We start from the raw sequence: 21,844 nt of genomic DNA, 5'->3' as shown, positions 1-21,844 counted from the left end.
GGAAAACCTTATGCAGACTCAAGAAGGTTTTGCATCCTTCCTGCTAATGCACAGCTGGTGGCTTTGTTTTGTTTCCAAATCTTGGAGGATTAGGGGAAAAGTGTGAGACATTCAGCCAGCCAAAATGACAGCAAAACAAGGGCACAAGCAGTACCATAAATACTCTTTATTTACACACATGTCAAACAGTAGGGCCTGTAATAAATACTCAAACTTTGTACATACATATTTTCATATATATATATAGTGTGTGTGTGTATATATATATCTAGCTATAAGAACAAAAATATGTTTGCATTTCTTTACTGCATATTTTTATATAAACAATTGTGCAAAAATGACCTTATCAAGGACAGTAAACAAAAAACTATTTCCCCATGCCCTCTCACTGGCACCAGCAATACTGCACAGGAATTCAGAGATCCTTTCTTGCCATTGGGAAGGTGAGAAGATGGGAGGAAAGCTGTCATTATGTTAATGGGAGGATCTGCAAGACCATTTTTGTGATTCAACAATATTTTTTCAAGGTCTGACACCTTGCAAAATATTGGGCCCGATTCTTCACTCCATTACACTGTGATTCCCGTGTAAAACTGGAGTCAGAGTGGTGCATCGTGGTTATTATGGCATGATCTTATGAGTATCCCCTGGTAGCACTTTATAGGCAAGATGGCCCAAGGAATTATACAGTGCAGCCTTCATCTTTAATACAGATATGTGGCTAATAGAAACTACAGTTCCCACCATGCTCTGTCTTGATCCAGGCTGCATTACTGAGACCTGCTGGGGTACTTCTACATTAAAGATTAGGTTAGTTTATAGTCTGCTCCATATTATGCAAACATGGGCCCTCATCCTACAGCTGATACATATGTGGACTGCTGTGCCCACGCAGAGCTTGCTGTAGCGTCAATGCGGCACCCCGTGGGTGAAAACAGTCTGCCCTGTGCTGTCAGCTGCAGCATCAGGGCCTTAAAGCGCAGTCTTAGGGCTCCTGGCAAGCTGCAGTGTTGGGCAAAGGTTGAGTTCCCCGCTTTGTAGTATCACAAGAAGTGGCTGGTCCTGTGCACTCCCTTCAGTACCCATTGGGTATGTCTACACTGCAATTAAAAACCTGCAGCTGGCCCGTCCCAGCTGATTTGGGCTCACAGAACTTGGGCTACGGGGCTGTTTAATTGTGGTGTAGACATTCGGAGCTGGAGCTCTGGGAACCTCTCACCTTGCAGGGTCCTAGAGCCTGGGCTCCAACCCAAGTCTGAATGTCAAACACAATTAAACAGCCCCTTAGCCCAAGTCAGCTGGCATGGGCCAGCCGCAGGTTTTTAAATGCAATGTAGACATACCCATTATGATCAGTCTCCTTACTCCTGAGAGATAGATGTGGTGAGAATAGGGTCTAGCAAACCCCTTTGAAACATGACTGTGTTTTGCAGCACTTGTGATGCACCTGCTGCGAGGTGTTCTGGCTGAGGTGGGGAAGAAGATTAGGGCTAATATCCATTTTCAGACCACCACTAATAAAAACAATAACAAATGAAATACCAGTGCCAGTGGGTGCAGTGTCATGAATTGCAAAGATCTTCACATAGAAAGAGCCTTTGCTACACAGATACTAAATGGTGCTTGGGGTCCTGCATGGCAAGCAGAGAAATCAACTAGAAATGTAAAACAAGCCTTGTAAAATCCTAAGTTCCAAGCAATTCTTAAATGGACGCAGAGTAACTTAAATCTGCTCTTAGTAGGATCGTGTTCCAAGGGCTAGATTTTCAAAAGTGCTCAGCACCCAACAGCTCCCATTTAGGCACCTAGATACTGAGTACTCTTGAAAATCTGGCCCAAGTCTATGCATTGAAACCTCACTTATTAATTTTAGCAAGGGAGATGGGCTGGGACATGGGACATTTTTCCCAGTATGTGTCAGTTACTGATAACAAGGTCATGCAGGAACCTTGTTCCATCCTACTTTATAGGGGAGGGCAGTTTCCATTACACGGGTGGGGATCAGAGATCCCAGACAGCAGAAAGTGAACCTAGCAAAAGGAGAGTAAACAACAGAGTAAGCCTGCAGCCTGAGGAAATGAGCCATTCCATAAGCTGATCTCACTGGGAAATGGATTTACTGGGCTGGTGAAAAGAAGCAAGCGGAACAAGTGGAAGAGAAAGGCGAGAGAAAGCAAATCTTTCCTGTTTGCCAGCCTCAGTGTTTCTGGCTCCTGGAGACAGGGCTGTTGTAACACAAGAAGGCAGGGAGATTCAGGAGGAGGATCTCAGCATTCTGTTAGCTCTTGCCCAGCATTGTCAAAATTGGAGGCCTCGCGCACCGGCTAAAATAGGTCCCTTATAGTAAGAAAGTAGAGTCTTGTCACAGGGTCAAGCTCAGGGGTGGCCAACCTGTGGCTCTGGAGCCACATGCGGCTCTTCAGAAGTTAATATGCGGCTCCTTGTATAGGCACCGACTCCGGGGCTGGAGCTACAGGTGCCGACTTTCCAATGTGCCAGGGGGTGCTCCCCTGTGCCTGCCGTGCCCTTGCTCCTCCCCACTCTCCCCCAGAGCCTCCTGCACGCCATGAAACAGCTGATCAGGAGATGCGGAGAGGGAGGGAGAGGCACTGACTGGCAGAGCTGCCAGTGGGTGGGAGGCTCGGGGAGCTGATGGGGGGCTGCTGACGTATTACTGTGGCTCTTTGACAATGTACACTGGTCAATTCTGGCTCCTTCTCAGGCTCAGGTTGGCCACCCCTGGCCAAGCTGGAGAGCATGGTTTGTGCTTGCTCACCCTTTCATTACTTCTCCAGAGAGGCAGGGGCTCTTTCTTGTTTCTTAACTTTTTAAAATTTCAGGCTGCTAATATTTCTGGCTATTTAGTAACTAGCTCTCCTCATCCCTTTCCCTGCCTCCGCTCACTGTCTCAACACAGCTCTCGCTCTCACCTTTAATGTGCCCAGCACCTTAAACTTCAGCCATTTAGGAGCTAAACACCTGGCCCAGAATGCATGGGACAGAATGCGGGGTAGATTTACATGTACAATCAGTGGAACCTCAATTGTTTGCACTTGATCCTTCAGATCCCACAATCTTGGCTCCTCTATATACATCCATCCATACATGTCCTTTTGATATCACACTACAGTATAATATGCATTGACCTGCAGTGCCTTTCATCACCAACTTCCTATAGCAATCAGCTATTTTCTGACTTTGGGGATATGAATTAGCTAGGTTCTACAGCATATGCCATATGTCTGGACGAAGGAAAGCACAGCTGAGAGAGAGAGAGAGGTTCTATACTAACTAGAGATGGGCACCGAGCAAAACCCTGCTTCCAAAATTCACCATAGGCAGAATCAAAGCACAGGGTCCTGAACTTGCAGGTGTGAAAACTAGGTGTAAACCTGGACTTCTCCAGAGCTTGGGGTGTTTGGAATTGGCCCATTACAGAAAGAGGGTTGAGCTGCAAGAATTCCCCATAACTGGATCAGCATACTTCTCATAGGTTAATAGTACACACATCAATAATTCTCTGATATTGGCAATTCATCTTCTGAGGCCTAGGCTTCCCACAAAGCAAAAGCAAAAGCTCTCTGGGAATGTCTCCAATGAGGCAAAAGACTGACACAGTGACGGGACTCTACATACTATGTCTGCTGTGGAGAATGGAGCGAAGCCAGCTCCTGAAGTGGAAAATGCAGCGACCAGAGTAAAAAATGACTCTCGGATCTGCAGCTACACCACTATTTTGCAACAATGCAAAAGCAGCAATTACAGCACCAAGACTTACAAGAATTCAAAGAATTACACAACTGAGCATGAGGTAATGCCAAACTCTATTCATCCAATGTGCAATAGGCAATAGATGGGGAGGGCACTTATCCCCCCTATAACATATATTCACAAGGACCGTATACATACATACACAAAGGGTACCAAATATTCCACTTGCCTCCAGTGCAATCTCCGTGACACAGGATTTGTGAGACGTACAAACCAGCAGCACAGAATGGCCTGTGTGCTTTCAGTGGAGTGCATTGGTTTAGGTCTGGACACGGTATTTCATTCCAGTGACAGCAGAATTCTCTAGGATTTTATTTTCCACAAGTGAAAGCAGCACTATGTGTATTATACGCTCTGAGCCAGATCCTCGGCTAGTATAAACAGACATAGCTGCACCGAAGTCACTTTACACCAGCTGGGGATCTGGCCCAGATACTTGATCTATATATACCTATTTCTGTTGTTTTCTAGGATATTTTCTTCATTACAAAATAAATGATCAGACAAGAGGTTTTCCTTGCTGCGTTTTTTAATCACCACATGGCAGTTTCTCTAGGGGCCCATTTATTGTGTGTGTTATATTGTAACTGGTTGGTTCCATGACAGTTTCATTCTCTGAACTGTCACGTTTCTATGGAAAGTCAACAGTTTTCACTGAGCCAAGTCCAATGAGAGTTTTGGCTGAGTAAGACTGAGTAACACGTGACTAAGCCCCTGAGAATTTGACCTATTGTTTGGTGGCTTTCCAAAGAAGTTGCTGATCCTTTCCTTCAACTTCAGGTGGCTTGAGACGTCCACAGCTCACACCCCACCTGTGTTGACTTCAGAGAGAAAAGTAAAATCGGCAGCAATTGTCAGGTGATCTATATGCAAATCTCAGGACTAATGATGCCTCCTTTACCCATCCTGTCTGTGTTGATCAGAGTCACCATATCCAGGTCATCTTCCCAGCCTTGTCTCACAATGAATAGTCTATTGCTTCCTGACCCTTCCACCTTCCAGTGCTTGGAGCAGCACTGTGGTTCTGAGATAAGCCATGTCCCCATTTGCTCCTCTTCTTCAGATACACACAGCAACAGCATTTGAAGTTTTAATACCAAGTAGCCAAACAAATGTGGTCATGGACAAAATATGCACAGCACTTGCAATGAGGACACGGCATTTGTTTGCACTCAGGGCTGGCTCCCATTCCCACTGAAGTCAACGGAAGTTTGGCAGTAATGTCAGTGACAGCAGAACTGGGCCCTTGCTAAAGAGAATGTCACCCTGCCACTTGTGAGGGGATGCCAGTTTCCTCCTGTACTTGGCCCAATCAATCTTATAAGCTACCCTGTCCTGGTGTGTATCCTCCATGTCACCTGTGCATGTGATTCCATTCATGAGGGTATATTCATATTACAAACACTGCAAGCGATTGTCGGTTGCTGGTTGTTCAGACTAAAAAACACAGGAGAGGAAATTGAGAACCACAACTTGTAACTATTTTTTTTACTTCCTCTGTATTGCTAAATAATAATAATTAATATACACCCACTGATGCAGCGTATGCAACCTGTAGATAATGAATGTGTGTTTACATGCACCCACTGTACTGTACAACAGCATTCTGTATCTAAATCCTTGTACTGTACAGAACAAGCTTCATTAACAAATGGCACCTGATTTTCTGAGTTCTTAAATCTTGCACTGTGTCAGGTTTCATTCTGCTAGGACACCCTGTTAATGTTTATCTGGAAAGAGATTGTTTTTGTAGACCCGGTGACTTCCCCTAACAGCAATTGCATGTACCCTGTAACGTCATCACTATGTGTTTGCTTCAGTGGGACTGGCTGTATTTTAAAGGCTTAATATGGGAATTGAACTGTACACAGGATCTGCTTACAGCCTGACATCAACAGCAGGGAGAGATGCACCAGGCAACCTCCTTAAAGCAAACCCTGTTCTCTGCTTGGTGCTAGGGGGCAGTCAATGGTAGACAAGCAGGGACATCCTGGAACTCATTTCCCATAGGAGGTAGACAGCTAATGAAAGAGGAAGAAGCTTTCTCAGGCCACATTCTCTTCCTCTGTATATACTTTGGGCTCAGCCCTGCAGTCCTGACCCAGGCAAAACTCTCTTTATAATGGCAACCACACCTGCCATCCTTTGAAGGAGGATTCAAGGATCAGGCTCTTTTAGTCACTCTTCCCCGAGGACCAGGCCCACCTTGCTGGGGAGAGGAAGGAGCAGCAATTTCAACTCCTCTTCCCCATAAAAGCCAATAGTTGAGACAAGGCTTCACATCTATGTGTGTTGGGTGCACGTGGTTCAAAATGTTTCAGAGCTGAATTCACTGCAGCATCTTGTATCACCATTTATACTAGTGCAAAGTGAGTGTGACAACAAAGCAGAATGGCAGCGTTTACACCTGCTTTGAACTTACTTCACAAGGGGGCAAATGACTGCACAAGGTGCAGGTCAATGGTGAATTGGACCCTAAAGGGAATGCGGACAATACACAGTTATCTCTACAATCCTTCCACAGACTTCCGCAGGGTTGAATGCTCCGCAAGTTTAAAGAACGCCTGGCATTTTTCTTTTCAATTTTGTTGCCATTAGTTTTTATTTCACATTCCACATTTTTAGAGGCGATTTGAATCATACACACCCAGAATTCCTTAGTTTTTCCTGCACATACACTTTTGTAGTCTCTGAGCTCGCATCACCTTGGCGGAAAAACTATGACACAGTGGGCCCACGTTAACTTGCAGATACTCCTTTGCAAAGTAGCACAATAGTGCAAGTGGGTGTACTGTGACTGCAAAGTCTCAGCTATAAATAGTCCCACTTCATTGTGTTGCATGGTATCTGGCTTTATGTCTTTTAATTTGGCCTTCTCCTTTAAGGACAACTGTTAAAGGTGCAGAAGATAACGCGGCATTGTTTTTGTGGAGATTTGCCTTAGCATTCTTCTAATTTCACAGATGCAGTGAGTCTCTCCCTTAATCACACTTCACAGCTGGCCCCAACCTGCAGGAAGGGCTGTCAGAAAGACACCCCCGCCCCATGCATTTTGCTCCAAACTCTGCTGCAGCATGTCCTTCCCGGTCACCTCTCTTGAACCCGACTGCAGGCTTTTTACTGCCTTAATAACCACCTTGCTTGGTGTAAACACTAATCCCAAGCATGACTGTGCACAAACTGAAAGGTTTATGAAGGTGTTCGGGCTACATATGCTTACTGGCTGCTAACCAAAGTGCTTTCTCTGTGTTGAGGGTAGGTGAGTGAGTTAGATTCTGCAAAGAACAACTTCCACATGGGAAAACTCAGCATACCGTTTGGCCAGGGGAGACGTTCTTGTGTGCACCAGAGGGGGGGCTCCACTAATTAATTACATCCCTCTGGCATCTGCAGTTGACAGATGCAACAAAAATCTAACCTGAAAGAGAGCAAACTACAGATTTCTGATCAAGATGCAGAGACTTTAGCCTGTAAAAAATCAGCAGGCAAATCCTCACCACTCACTTGACAATCTCTGCAGCAGGCCTCCCTTGATAGGCCAACGCTTAGGAGATCAAGCTTCCTGACTGCTCAGCAGCTCCCAGGAACCACAGAAAACTTCCCCAACCATGTGCAAAAAGTATTTTCAATAAGAAAGAAAATAAAAGCAAAGACAATCTATGCTTCACATGGACAGCTTTCAGGAGTGATCACAAATGATTTGCAAAGACTCACTCAGAAATTCATTGGAAACACCAATTACCGTTTTCAGAGTGGTTGCCGTGTTAGTCTGTATCAGCAAAAAGAACGGGGAGTACTTGTGGCACCTTAGAGACCAACAAATGTATTTGAGCATAAGCTTTTGTGGGCTAAAACCCACTTCACTGGATGCATGCAGTGGAAAATACAGTAGGAAGATAGATATATATACACACAGAGGATATGAAAAAGTGGGTGTTGCCATACTAACTATAACGAAAGCAATCAGTTAAGGTGGGCTATTATCAGCAGGAGAAAAAAACTTTTGTAGTGATAATCAGGATGGTCCATTTCCAACAATTGACAAGAAGGTGTGAGTAACGAAGTCACAATACTCCAACAAAAAAACTTCAAAACCAGACTCCAACGAGAAACTGCAGAATTGGAATTAATTTGCAAACTGCACACCACTAAATTAGGCTTGAATAAAGACTGGGAGTGGATGTGTCATTACACAAAGTAAAACCTATTTCCCCGTGCTAATTTCCCCCCTACTGTTACTCACACCTTCTTGTCAACTGTTGGAAATGGGCCATCCTGATCACTACAAAAGTTTTTTTTCTCCTGCTGGTTAATAGCCCATCTTAACTGATTGCTCTCACTATAGTTAGTATGGTAACACCCACTTTTTCATGTCTTCTGTTTATATATCTCTTCCTACTGTATTTTCCACTGCATGCATCTGATGAAGTGGGTTTTAGCCCATGAAAGTTTATGCTCAAATACATTTGTTAGTCTCTAAGGTGCCACAAGGACTCCTCCTTCTTTTTACCAATTACAGTGACAATATTCTTGGTGAAAAGTTTTTTCACAGCAAAGGCGTGGGTGTGTGGTGGAATAAATGCTGAGTTTGGGAGCAGCTCACCACTGAACCCCACAAATCTTTGCATTTGTTTTTTTGTTTTGTTTTCGCTGATATTTCTTCCCACTAAGATGCTATTCCAGGAAACTCCTTGTTGGAATCCTAGGCCACAGGTCAAAACGTTCTTCGTTGCCTAACCCATGCATGACTCCAAGATTGACCAAAAGCTATTTCAAGCAAATTAGTCAAAGCTCAAAGCAGTTCCCTAAGACAGCTCGCCTGTATTAACAGAATGCAATAACAAAGCAGCAGAACAGAAACATACCAAGATATTAAGCATTCAGATACTGTGCTGAGGGATCTGGTGTATAAATACATAGAACAGATTGGAATGTAAAACGTGTCACTGCCTTGTAAGGGACCCAGTGCGGAACCTTCCCTCACCTCACTCTTTTCCACGTGTTTTGAAAGGACCCTTCTCTTTCACATCCTCTTTGCAGTCGTGCCGCACCCTTTAAAAAATGTCTACCTACGCCTAAAGGAAGAGTCCCGTTTTCTGATCACTGCTTCCTGCCTCGAGAGGCAATGGCAGAGCCGCTGCTCTGCTGAAGAGTAACAGTCCCCGCTCGCTCCCCCCAGGTCTCTGTACTCCTCCCCGCCCGCACCTGTCCACTTGTGTCTGAGTATTAGCTTCCCAGCTGACAGCCCCGCGGAGCTTGCAGCCAGCGTGAAGCAAGTTTTGCAAGCCAGGAACAAAATGTAAAACCTGCCAAGAGGGAAAGCTAATAAACAAATAAAGCGGAGCCACAAAAACAAGGACTGACCTAACCTTCCATGTCCACCGTCTCCTGAGACCAGACGCTCTCTGAGTTAAATAAAATTCAAAGATCGGGAAACCCTTTAGCTAGAGGCATTTTCGGTGATTTTTAGCAGCACACAGGACAACTTTCCAGCTACTTTCTCAGTGAAATTTACAATCATAGTCTTCTACATTCTCCCAAATTCCCCCAGCTTGTTTCTTTTTTTCTTTTTAATGAAAAAGTCCTATAGAATTTAATAGAGACCATTCTTTAGTTTCTTTAAATCATCCTACCAAATTTAATCTCTCTTGTATAGAGTTCTACAGAGCGATTCTAAATCCCGCCAGAAATTCTCATTTCCTTTAAAAATCTAAAGGTTTTACGGTAATTTTAAAAGCACCCTACAGAACTTTGCTGGCGTCACCCCTGTACAATTCCAGAGGACTTTTCCATAAGCAGGGATTTGCCCCGTCCCCTCCATCTGAGGCTAAAACTGATTCGTGTTTTGACCGCGTGTTTCATTTGTTTTGTTTTGTGCAACAAGAGAATTCATGTTCAAGAGCCGGTTTACTGGATGTGGAGGGGGGGTTTCGCTGTACAACAGCCTGGGGTGGCCTGGGTCATGCTTCGGTGTTCCTGGCCCTCATGAGCTGGGGGACACTGACTCTGCGATGCCACTAAGTGCTTTACAAGAGCACTATAAAAGGGCAGACGGCCGGCCCCAGGACCCCACTACCGCTGGGACTAGTGCCGGGGTGTAACCACCGTTGAAAAATGGGAAGGCTAAAAGGGGACATTTCAGGAGGGGGCAAATACTGCCCAGAGCAATTCGCTCAGTGACCCCCCAACCCCACCATTCGGAGCCTAAGCTCGCTCCGACTGGAGGGGTACAGCTCCGAGCAAACTGAGTGCTTAACAAATAACACAGCATATAATGACCCGGATCAAACCACCCTTTATTCAGCAGAGCCCTGCCTACGAGCCCCCACTGCGTGTCCTAGCCTGCTCCACACTCGGCCCTCTGAGACCAGGGGAAAGCATCTCTACTGCGAAGATTGCCACTGGAGTGGCGCTGAAATGGTTTTAGAGTCCCCATGTAAACGGAGCGAGCTGCCACGGGCTACTCGCTGAGCTGAAACCTGTTGGAACCAGCAGAGCGCTGCTCTGACCGACCCGTCCACCTTTCCTAGCAACGCTCGCTCTCCTCCAGGGCAGCGAGCTCAGCCACTGGGGGTGGCCGGAGAATCAGGCTCAGAGTGACCAGAAGGGAAGTGCTAGTTCTCGTGTTCCAGCCCCCGCTGCGCTTCCCAGCCCCCTGCTTCTGGAGGATGTCAACTGCAGAAACCTAGTGCTGACCATTTTATAATTGTGGGCTTAATCCTCATGCATCCCTCTGGCATTTAGGCTCAGACCTCCCCAGATGCCAAGAGGGAACAAAGATCCCAAGTGAAGGACACTGTGAGGGCAGGAAGTGTCCAATAATGGGGAAAGGGGCTGGTTTCTTTAGCATAAGCGGACATTGCCCATTCCTTTCACAGCCAAGGTTTGGGGATTTAAATAATGCGCAGTAATGAAAATGTGACCATCATATTGGTGTGGGTGGAAAGGAAGCATAGGCCATAGAAAGGTATGTTTACTGTACTAACATGAAGCCTGACCAGCTGAACTGGGATTAATGGGGATTTGGTGCGGGGGAGACCAGCCATTCCTAGCAGAACTGAGTCTGAAGCCATTCGAAGTTGTCACCACACTTTTATACAGTGGACAGGACTTTGGACAAACAGGTGCAGTGAGGTCACCCTTACACCAATATTCACTGCACAAAGAAGTAAACTTCAGCCTTGATTCGGGAAATCGAACCCTGACTGGTCCCTGAAGGAAAGGCTCCAGAGACAGGCCTATCACCTTCCCCTCTGATGGGAGACAGCCCAGTCACCAAAGAGACAGGAGTCCAGCTAGGCTTGAGGGCAGCAGTTACGTGCTTATTATTACTAGATCTATGAGGTAGATAAACACAGTAACAAGAACACCACAATAGTCATCAAGTCTTCACGGGATGAACCTCATCCACGGTCTTAAAATAACCCTCACTTGCCAGAGGATTTTGTACATCCTGCAAATAAACAACCTGCTCCCTCCCCGAAGGGGGCACTCCCACATATTTGTATGAAGGTTGCTAGTTCTCTTGCAGCTACTACATTATAGGTGCCTTTTTCATAGGGCTTTTTTTTTTTTTGGTAAAGGCTCCTCTCTCTACAATATGGTGTCGTGTGTGCTATGATTGATGCTCTGGGACTCAATGCAACCGTTCAGCACAGTACCTTTACAGTGCACTAAGTCCTCACTGGCAGGTGGGCCCGCTCCTTCACACAGCAATTCACACGCTTTGTCTTGTCCCAACTGATATCCATCGTCCTCCTCGTTGAAGTCGCTTTTCCCGTTGCTGTTGGAATATCCATTGGCGTGCATCTTCAGGGCAGATCGCCGGAGGCACAGGAGCTCCTGGAAAGCATACCTGAAGTCCGGGCTTCTGCAGTAAATAAGGGGGTTGAAGCCGGAGTTGATGTATCCCAACCAGTTCAGGAGGATGTACAGGTAAGAGGGGATAATGTTGTCCTGTATCACGTGCACGATGTTGACGATGAAGAAGGGCAGCCAGCACAAAGTGAAAGTGCCCATGATGATCCCCAAGGTTTTCAGGGCTTTGTGCTCCTTCAAGCAAAATTTGGAGGTTCTCCTGTGACTTGCTCTCCCGTTCTGCTCCTGTTGGTTGTTGTTCTGGTTATGAAACCTCCTTTCACATTTGTCTATCTTCTTCAGCTGCTGCTTAGCTACCTGGAAGACCCTGGCATAGACGAAGACCATGACCACCAAAGGCAAGTAGAAGGAGATGATGGAAGAAGTGATGGCATAGGCCTGGTTAGTGAAGAAGTCACAGCAAGTGTCGTTCTGGTAACATATTTCGGCTTCCGGGCGCGCTGCTCTGTACCAGTGCATCTGGATAGGCAAGAAGGAGGTCAAAACAGACACCACCCAGACCACGAGGATGACAATCCTGGCTTTGCTTTTGGTCAGCAGGCTCTGATACTTGAAGGGGGAGGTGATGGCGAAATACCTGTCCACGGCAATGACGCAGAGGGTCTCGATGCTGGCCGTGACGCACAGCACGTCTAGGGAGGTCCAGAACTCGCACCAAAAGTTCCCAAACTTCCACTGCTTCAGCATGATGTGGCTGGCCCCGAAGGGGACCACGGCCAGCCCCATCACCAGGTCGGCGCACGCCAGGGAGGTGATGAAGTAGTTGGTGACGGTCTGCAGCCGCTGGAACTTGGCGATGGCGGTGATCACCAGGACGTTGCCAAAGACGATGACCAGCACGATCACAGACATCAGGATGCCCATGCCCACCATCCAGACGTCTTGCGAGAGGCTGGAACTGTCCGGGTCCTTGCTGCTGCTCACATTGAGCTGGCTGGTGGGAGTCACCGATCCCATGGCGTCCTACCCGCAGCAGCGCACGTTCTGCGCTCTGCTCCCTGTTGACATGCAAGCCTCGGGCAGCCCCGCGTCCGATCCCCGGCCGCACAGCGCGGGGGCTCTTCGCAGGCAAGCCTGGGGACGCTCCGAAGTCCCGTGCCCGCTGCGCAGCGCCGGCGCTCCGCTCGCGCGCTTTCCACGCCAGCTGTCACCCGCGCTCGGTGCCCGCTGCGCCTGGCGGGGGCCCGGGAGCAGGCACACGCGCGCTGTAGGAGATCCAAGCTTGGCAGCCCCCCGAGAAATGCCGGCGGTGGCTTGGCCGGCCTGGGGGCCTCTTGCAGTTAGACTTGTTGACAGACTGTTTGGGGGGCAGGAATTTGCATTTGTTTGTTCCCCTCCTCCCGCCCCTTCTGCAGCTGCAGCTCCTGCCCTGCCAGGAGTCCTGTCTACAAGTGTCCTGAGCCCGTTATGTGTTGGGGAGCTTATAGGAACACCCAGCCGTGACATCAGGCAGCCCCCAGCCAATGGGCTGCTAGTAGCACACACACACACACACACACACACACACACGGCTGAGAGTGTTGCCGGTGTTCCTGCTGGTCTGCCCCCTAGAATGGTTCTCGCAGCCCCAGTTCCGGTCTCCCCCCTGGTTGACCCGGGAGCCTCCACTTTGATCCGCTGCAGCCTGCAAACGTCCCCCTCTCCTCACGCCCCAGCTCTTGGCAGAGCTCGCAGTCAGCCCGGATCGCTGCTTGCCCCGGCCGCATCTGCCTCTTCGCAGGGCGCTCCCTGGGAACACAGCCCGCAGGTTGATCCCTGGCTCCGGGCGCTTTTGCTGACAGAGACAGAGACAGACGCGCCTTCCCTGGCGCTTTGGTTTCGCTGTTGACACTTCAGCCCTTTTGCAGCGACGGTTTCGATTCTGCTGCGACCAAGGTGGGGGTTGCACAAGTCTCTGCATTCACCCACCCTCCCTTGTGCATTGACAGTGAGGTTGTTTTGCGTGCGCCACGCTCAGTTACCAGCGAACATTACCGCTTCGCGAGCAAGGTAATTTCCGTGCATGCTAGATCTTTGGGTGTTTTCCGACACACAGCGGCTGCAGCAGGGTCCTGTGGAAGTGGATTAGCCTAGAAACCACCTGTGGAACCGTCCAGTGAAAAGTGATAGCTGCTCAATGTAAAAGGGAGGAAGAGGAATACTTTCCCTGCACACTTTACCACCTAATCCCCTGGGGACCTACTGCTGGATCGCTCGCAGAGGCAGTTTGCCAACAGCCTGTTAACTGAAGTTGTTCTTCAGCTTTAATTAAAATCATCTCGTAGGGCTGGGAATGGGACATTTCTGCAGTGTCCCAACTAATCCGCCAGTACCCTGAAATGCAGGTAGTTCTAATCACTGAGACGGCTACCCATCTCTCTAGCTACTTTAAACGTTTAGCAAAGTTACATCGGATATAGATCGGTATTGTGCAGCTATGATCGACATTAAAGTTTTTGAGCAATAGGTGCAACTGCTTTGTTTGCTAAATTAGGCTTCGAAATAGACTTCGTTTCTCTAATTACAGTATTTATCTTGCAACACCCTCTCTTTAAATGCATGTCTAAACTTAGCACATGATCTCTGGAACCAGGTCATTTAACCTGTGTAAGGAAAACTTCCTTCCTGATTATGGAGGGGTAGAAGAAAATACAACGCATCATTTAGTCTGGAGAAAGCAAAGAGTTAGAAGCTGAAAGAACAGAGTTATATTGACTAGGCATCGTCACTTTGAGACAGGACCCGAATCTGCCTCCCCCTCCAATTATTCCCGCTAGAGCGAGGGCTATTCAGCGGGACACTCGCACAGCAAAATAGGGCTCAACGGGAGTAAGGGTGGCAGGATCGAGCCCTTTCATATTTTTCAATGTTTGTTTTAAAAGCAGGCACAGTATGCCATTGCCAAGGGAAGTCATGTAAACTCATGGATTTAACTGACAGGGCAAAACTGGAACGGAGGGAAGCTTCCCAAGGTCTGATCCGGAGAGGTGTCGAGGATACAACAGTATAGATTTTTCATTGTTAGTTTCCATCCAGATACTGTCTGTCTGCCGGGGAGCTATCAGCTGGATAAATCCAAGAGAAAAAAAAGAGTCTAGAGGGAGACCATGTGTCTTGGAGTGAGTTGGACGATGGCAGGGGAAGCAGAGTTCAAGAAATCTGGAAGAGATGAGGCCCCAATCTCAGACACATTGTTTGAGCTACATCTGTGCTCTCAAAGGCCATATACAATTAAAGACCAATATAGTCTTTTTTTATAGTCAGTTTAGCTCATACTGACCCTTAACACTAATAGAAAGACCTTATTCTGCCTTGGATTGTGCTGCAATTTAAAGTTTTTGACTGGAGAAAAGCAATATACAAGAAGAGGAAGGAATTTTTTATGTGCTTTTCTTACACCATAGCTTTGTTTCTTAGTTTTTTCCCCCCTCTACCTTACATTGGAATTGTTATTACAGATTGTACCTATTTTAGCTGGCTGTACTCTCAAAAGATAATATTTTCAAATTAAAGGTTAATAACCTTCTAATTTACATGATTTGTGGCACACGCATGGGATGAGTGAGTGCCTTTTCTCTCAACAGCTGGAAAGGTTTCTCCTTAATGCACATCTGCTTGTAATCAGTCACAGCTGTGACCCATCTCCAGTAAAACCATGGTACTGAACAAATTTATTCAGTGATTCCCGAACACTTGAGAAATACTGTTAGAAATATGCCTGAGCTGACCATATAACTTCAGTGCATTCCACTTGGTGATGCTGAAGCCAGATATGGTTAACCTGGTGGTCTGAGTGTAAAAGCATTTTCCCCCAAAGCAGTTTGCTATGTTAGGGAATAAAGACTACCGCAAGCTCCTTTTCATCTAAATGGAGATAATTTTGCCTTTTATGTTTAATATCTGCTTGTTTGTTTATAATGAAACCATATTGACTCAGCCCTTCTTGTTTCTGAGATAACTTGCATTCCATGCAGTGTGTGAAGTCTTTTGGACATGACTTTAAAACCTGGGGTCCTGTGGGCTGTGATTTGCATGGACTTAAAGATCTCCTGGCATTTAAGGTTAAGGATTGCAGTAGTGTCTTTGGCTAAAAATACACTTCCATCCATAGTTGTGCAGTGTGCTGTGCACCTGGTAACTGCTGCCCTCCACACAAGAGATAACTGCATTCCAGTGATGCTACATATATGTATATATACACACACTCTTATTCACAAAAGCAGGCCTTACTCACAAGAGTAATCCCACTGATTTCAGCAGAGCTACCTCATAGGGACTGCTTATGTATGCAAGCATTTGGAGAATGGGGCCCACAGTTTGCAAAGCTCTTTGGGATGAAAGGTGCTATACAAAAGCAAATATTCTTAATTAAATGGTTTGAAGTAGAGGGCTGATGATTAATCTTCTTTAGATTTCTGGAGGAGTAATGTTGAATCACACTTTAAAGTTATTAAGACATTAAACATTCATAGGGTTTCAGGATTCTGCCTCATTTTTCTATTGCTAATTTTCTAATTAAATGTAAAAGTAATAAAACCCTAGATGTTAAGTTCTGCTGAGTAAACCTGCCTACAGTTGCTCTGCTTCTCTCATTGTACCCATCGCTTCTCAGGCCTTGTGGTATGAGCAAACTTCTCAAAACCTACTGCTTCAAAACCACTAGATGTTCCATGTCATGCAAATGCTGCTCTTAGAGGATGTATTTTTTCAGCCCAGAGCTGCTCTTGACAGAGTGCTACATTGTACATAGGAATTTTTTAAAAAGTTTTGCAGTTTTATAAAAGAAGGGCTAGTGAGATGCTAGAAACAAGCTGTGAGGTTTTTGCTAGGTGTTGCAGACATTTTTCTTAAGACGTATCAGCCACAGTACTGCTAATATTTTCTGACCCTACCCCCAACATTTTGTAGTTAAAAGCCACCCCCGCACACAGGATCTTTAACATTACTAAAATGAACAGTATTTAAAAAATAAAATGGCTGGTCTATACACCACCTGTTTCCACTGGAACTATCCAAGGCCTTTGGAAAGAATAGGGTTTAAATAAGCAAAGCATGCTGAATGTTAAAACAGGAATTTCAGTTAACCAGAGATTGGGTAAATGGGATTATACTCTAAATACATCTCTATACATAATTATAGGGCCAGATCCTCAACAGGTGTAAATCAGCATAGCTCATTGACTTAAATTGAGTTACACCAATTGATGCCAGCTGAAAATCTAGTCTGTAATTGTTTAATGCAGTCCCACTTGCTTTGAGACCATTTAATAGCTTGCTCTTTCCATTCCTCTTTTGCACATGCATTCAACCCTCCCTAAAGCTAATGGTGCACGTTTTGCAGTGGGTACACTGAAGAAAATAATTAGGAGAGCACACGGGATATTAGGAGAGCAATATCTGAGAAGAGATAATGGGCAAGCGGAGTAGGGAAGGGAAGATAGGATGCACTTGGGAGTTTAGGCACCTAACTACCTTTGGGGATCTGGGTTTGTCACAACACCAAACCCACTGGCTTTTTGTCCTGTCTTAAGAGCTGGTCAAATAAATCAGAAAATGATCAACAAATGTTTTTGTGAATAAAGTAGGAAGTTCACTTCACTGTACTTTGTGAGGTATGTTATTATTTATTGATTGTGTTTAAACATCTGCTCCAAGAGTTCAAAACGCAGATGACAATCTCATGACGTTTATTTCTAACCTGCAATAATGCATACAATCACCATATCCCTAAATATTCCTTTTTTACACACACACACACACACACACACACACACACACACACACACACACACACACAATATGCCTGTTTGCATCATTGGACAAAAGCATCATATTTTGAAAAGAGGAGGAAATTTACTGGAAAATACCTGGGGGATAGTAAATGCTGAATTATTTGTTTGCAAGTCCAAAAGTGCTGCATGAGGCCTTACTGCTTGCTCTCGCTCTCTCTCTCTCTCTCACACCCACACACCCCTATCTACCTCTAGCAGCTGGCTCACTTGCTCCCCTCACAACCAATCTCAGAACTCTAGAGCTCTCTATCATTTGGGTGGAGAGAGCCCCTCAGCCCATTTTAAGTCTTTGCTGATTTATAGACTCCATGAACCACTGCCTAGCAGGGTACAGTGAGGAAGTTGGGAAAGGAAGATTTCCACTGGCTCAGGCACCTATTGGTTCACAGGGCCTTGTGCCTGATGGGCATGAGATATGATAATATTATTTAAATGGCAAGACTTGTCTCTTTACAGATATTCGATTGAGTTTTTGTATGAAGATGGTCCATTGACCGATTTGTCTGGGCCTTGCCCAGCTTTATTAACTTAATATAATCTGCTCTGCTGCTCTGAAAATGAAGATCTCATTTGTTATCTCCAACACAATGTTTTCAAGAGTTGACTGTATTGTTAAGAAGTGACGGGGCACGTTCTTTGTTCCACTAAGGCCATGATACCAGCCAAAGATTACCAGCAGAGAATTCTCCCTACCTAGATGTGAGGGGGAGGAGGAGACATGTTGAGGAGGTGATGGAGCTGAGGTCCATTTCACCAGTCCTCTGCTGGTCGAAAGACCCCTATGCCAGCAGTGCCAGTGGCATGAGTTAAAGCAGGATCTCTCTCCTTACACCAAGGCCAGGCAGCTCTGAATCAGACATAATGAAGAATCAGGGCTATTATATTTATAGCATGAGTTCGAGGGGGTATGGGAAAATACTCCAAGTGAAATGCTGGCTCTGGTGAAGCCAAATGCCAAATTCCTATTGACTTCAATGGTGTCAGGTTTGCACCACTGACATCTTATCAGAGTGAAGCCTTCAGAGGTCTCTGGGGCTTTAAGCTATAAAATTGGAGCTCTAGTAACATCATGAAACATTCACAAGACACCATGTGCACATCAGAATGGATGCTGCAAACTCTGGGATGTGTTTCTGCAACCCTTTCTGTGTAAAGAAGATTGCAAAGCCACAATACCACTATTCAAATAACATCGACCCGTTCTAGTTTTTGTGGTCACTGAATAAAACCAGACTTTGTTGTGGATGGACAATTAGTGTGAATTTCTGATCTGCTCTGGGCATAGCTAAGGGGCAGAAGTAAGATTGCTCTATTCTCAGAGGTTAATAAGAACAATTTTTCTCCCTCCTTGTAACACCCTTTTATGTACTTGAAAATTGTTATCATGTGTCCTCTCACTCTTCACTTCTCCAGACTAAACAAACCCAATTTTTTCAATCTTTTCTCTTAGGTCATGTTTCTAGACCTTTAATAATTTTTGTTGCTCTCCTCTGGACTTTTTCTAATTTGTCCACATCTTTCCTGAAATGTGGTGCCCAAAACTGGACACAATACTCCAGCTGATGCCACATTAGGGAGGAGTAGAGCAGAAGAATTATTTCTTGTGTCTTGCTAACAACACTCCTGCTAATACATTGCAGGAGGATGATCTTTTTTGTTTTGCAGCAGTATTACACTGTTGTCTCATATTTAACTTGTGATCTACTATGGCCCCCAGATCCTTTTCCACAGTACTCCTTCCTAGGCAGTCATTCCCCATTTTGTATGTGTGTAATTGATTGTTCCATGAATACCCTGAGAGAATCTGATTCAAGAAAGAAATAAAACCTTCTCCAACCTCACACCTCTACTTGTCACCTGCCACCCCATATTAGAACCTATAAGGGTATCATCAAACAATTACAATCCATACTCAAAGGGGACCCCATCCTGAAATAAATCTTTTCTGAACCCACTCTTCTGGCCTTCAGGTAAGGCCAGAACCTCACCAAGCAAGCTCCCCCACAGGCCAGGATACACAAACTCAAAGCAGCACCAAACCCTGCCAGAACAACAGAGGCAAAACTTGTAGCCATATCTCCACTGCTACAATGATCAACTCTTCCCCCCCCCCCCCACATCTTTCAAGATCCAAGGGTCCTACATATGCCTATCACAACATATGGAGAGGTGTTAACGGGCCACTTAACCTTCAGTGGTCCCTTGAAATATGAGTTAACTACTTATGCTAAACAATCAGTTCCACCGTATATTTAGCTGTGAGCTTCTGAGAACATTTCTCAGACCTGAGGAAGAGTTCTGTGTAAACTTGAAAGCTTTTGTCTCTCATCAACAGAAGTTGTTCCAATAAAAGATATTACCTCACCCACCTTGTCTCTCCTGGGGCTTGTCTACACTTAACACTGTACAGCTATGCTGCTGCAGCACTTCAGTGTAGACACTACCTAAACTGATAGAAGAGATTCTCCCATCTGTGTAGGTATCCATGAGGCAGTAGCTCTTCCATTGACTTAGCGCTGTCTACATGGGGACTTAGGTCATCATAACTATGCAGCTCGGGGGTGTGGACTTTTTACACCTCTTATCAACATAGTGAAACCAATCTAATGTTCTAGTGTAGACCAGGCCTCAGTTTGACTCTAACACTCCGGAAAGCACTCAGACCATTGCTGTGTGGCTGCTGCTCTGGAGCCCAGCAGCAGAGATCGAATACAGTCCCTACAGCAACATCTGTGGCAAGTATGACTGCTGTGGTGGAGAATTAAAAACAGAAACGTCAATGGGAGGGTTCACAGCTGATATTTAGCTGTGAGCTTCTGAGAACATTTCTCAGACCTGAGGAAGAGTTCTGTGTAAACTTGAAAGCTTTTGTCTCTCATCAACAGAAGTTGTTCCAATAAAAGTTATTACCTCACCCACCTTGTCTCTCCTGGGGCTTGTCTACACTTAACACTGTACAGCTATGCTGCTGCAGCACTTCAGTGTAGACACTACCTAAACTGATAGAAGAGATTCTCCCATCTGTGTAGGTATCCACGAGGCAGTAGCTCTTCCATTGACTTAGCGCTGTCTACATGGGGACTTAGGTCATCATAACTATGCAGCTCGGGGGTGTGGACTTTTTACACCTCTTATCAACATAGTGAAACCAATCTCATGTTCTAGTGTAGACCAGGCCTCAGTTTGACTCTAACACTCCGGAAAGCACTCAGACCATTGCTGTGTGGCTGCTGCTCTGGAGCCCAGCAGCAGAGATCGAATACAGTCCCTACAGCAACATCTGTGGCAAGTATGACTGCTGTGGTGGAGAATTAAAAAACAGAAACGTCAATGGGAGGGTTCACAGCTGATGAGGGATTTGTCCCAACTTCAAACAAAAGAGCCTGGCAAGAGGCATGTCGCTTTTATGAGGGGATTGTTGTGGTAACAAAATAATCTGGCCCGGTGGTTCTTTATTTCTCTTCATCTTTCTCTTTTTAAATCGTAAGGTGGGGCGACTTGAGATTAACCTGGCACCATGAATCACTAGAGAAGGAACATGTTTATATTTGTTTTGAGCCACAGCCTGCTTGCCTTAATCTGATTGGAAATTAACACTGAAGTGACACATGAACCTGAGTTTTTCCTGTCAGGGTTTCCTCCATTTCCCTTTGAAAGTCCTGACCCCCCCCCCACACACACCTTTTATACCCTCACTCTTGAGGCCCCATTCTGAAGCTGCCATTCCTACAACCAAAAAGGAACTAGATAGGAGCTCCCTTCAGAATCTATCAACATTTCTGCCAGAGGGCTTGGTTTATCATGGAATAAATATGAAGCACTCCCTTTCTTTTCCTTTCCCACAGTGGGAGACTGTGCCACCTCTGAGCTCTGGGAAAACATGCTCCCCTATACAATGGAGAAGACATTTACATTAGATCTAGGCTAATGGCCCCGTTCAGTCATCAGGCTGGCAGGAGCTGTAAGTAATGGAAGGACATCATAGGTGGCAGATGACAAAGAAAAACTTCTTGCTTCATTCAGTGATGATCCTCTTGTTTAAGGAGTGATGTTGGGCTACTGGATGGCTCAGCAGATTAGCTGTGGGCTACTGTTTCTTTCATCTCTAAGTCACCAATCCAAATCCAGGTCAGTAGTGATTGGAAGGTGTTGCTGTTACAACCTGGCCCAGTTTTCTCTCCTGGACCCAAGTCCTGGGCCCCACATACTTCCAAGCCCCACCAGTGTGGGTAGTGACTGATAACAATTCCTAGCTTTGGGTCTTTCGGGCACAATCCCAAGTATAGACCCTTAGTGTGACACCCTTCTTGGGCAGTAGGACCCAGGAATCCAGCTGCCTTATCCCCTGAAACCAGTGCTGCAGCCTTCTCAAGCCAACAGTTGCTTAGACATATTCCCCCAGAGTCCACTTGGCGGTGGGAGCT

General features: G+C 45.8%; 1 protein-coding gene across 2 annotated transcripts in view; it reads right to left on the bottom strand.

Moving 5' to 3' along the window:
• Positions 1–12,977, bottom strand: part of ADRB2 (adrenoceptor beta 2) — a 57,181-nt gene extending 44,204 nt beyond the window's left edge. Inside the window, exons 1-2 of one of the 2 annotated variants that reach the window (XM_039484782.1) lie at positions 11,433–12,977; positions 3,477–5,208 (exon numbers count right to left, since the gene is read on the bottom strand). In XM_039484782.1, coding sequence (XP_039340716.1) covers positions 5,204–5,208; positions 11,433–12,606 — 1,179 coding nt within the window. In that variant the 5' untranslated portion in view covers positions 12,607–12,977 and the 3' untranslated portion in view covers positions 3,477–5,203. Of the gene's footprint in view, positions 1–3,476; positions 5,209–11,432 lie in introns of those variants that run through there. The other variant, XM_039484781.1, reaches the window with a different exon arrangement.
• Between the last annotated feature and the right edge of the window lie 8,867 nt (positions 12,978–21,844).

This window comes from Mauremys reevesii, linkage group 8, assembly GCF_016161935.1.
Source record: "Mauremys reevesii isolate NIE-2019 linkage group 8, ASM1616193v1, whole genome shotgun sequence".
NCBI classification, from domain to species: Eukaryota; Metazoa; Chordata; order Testudines; family Geoemydidae; genus Mauremys; species Mauremys reevesii.
This window is presented reverse-complemented; position numbering and strand designations above follow the sequence as displayed.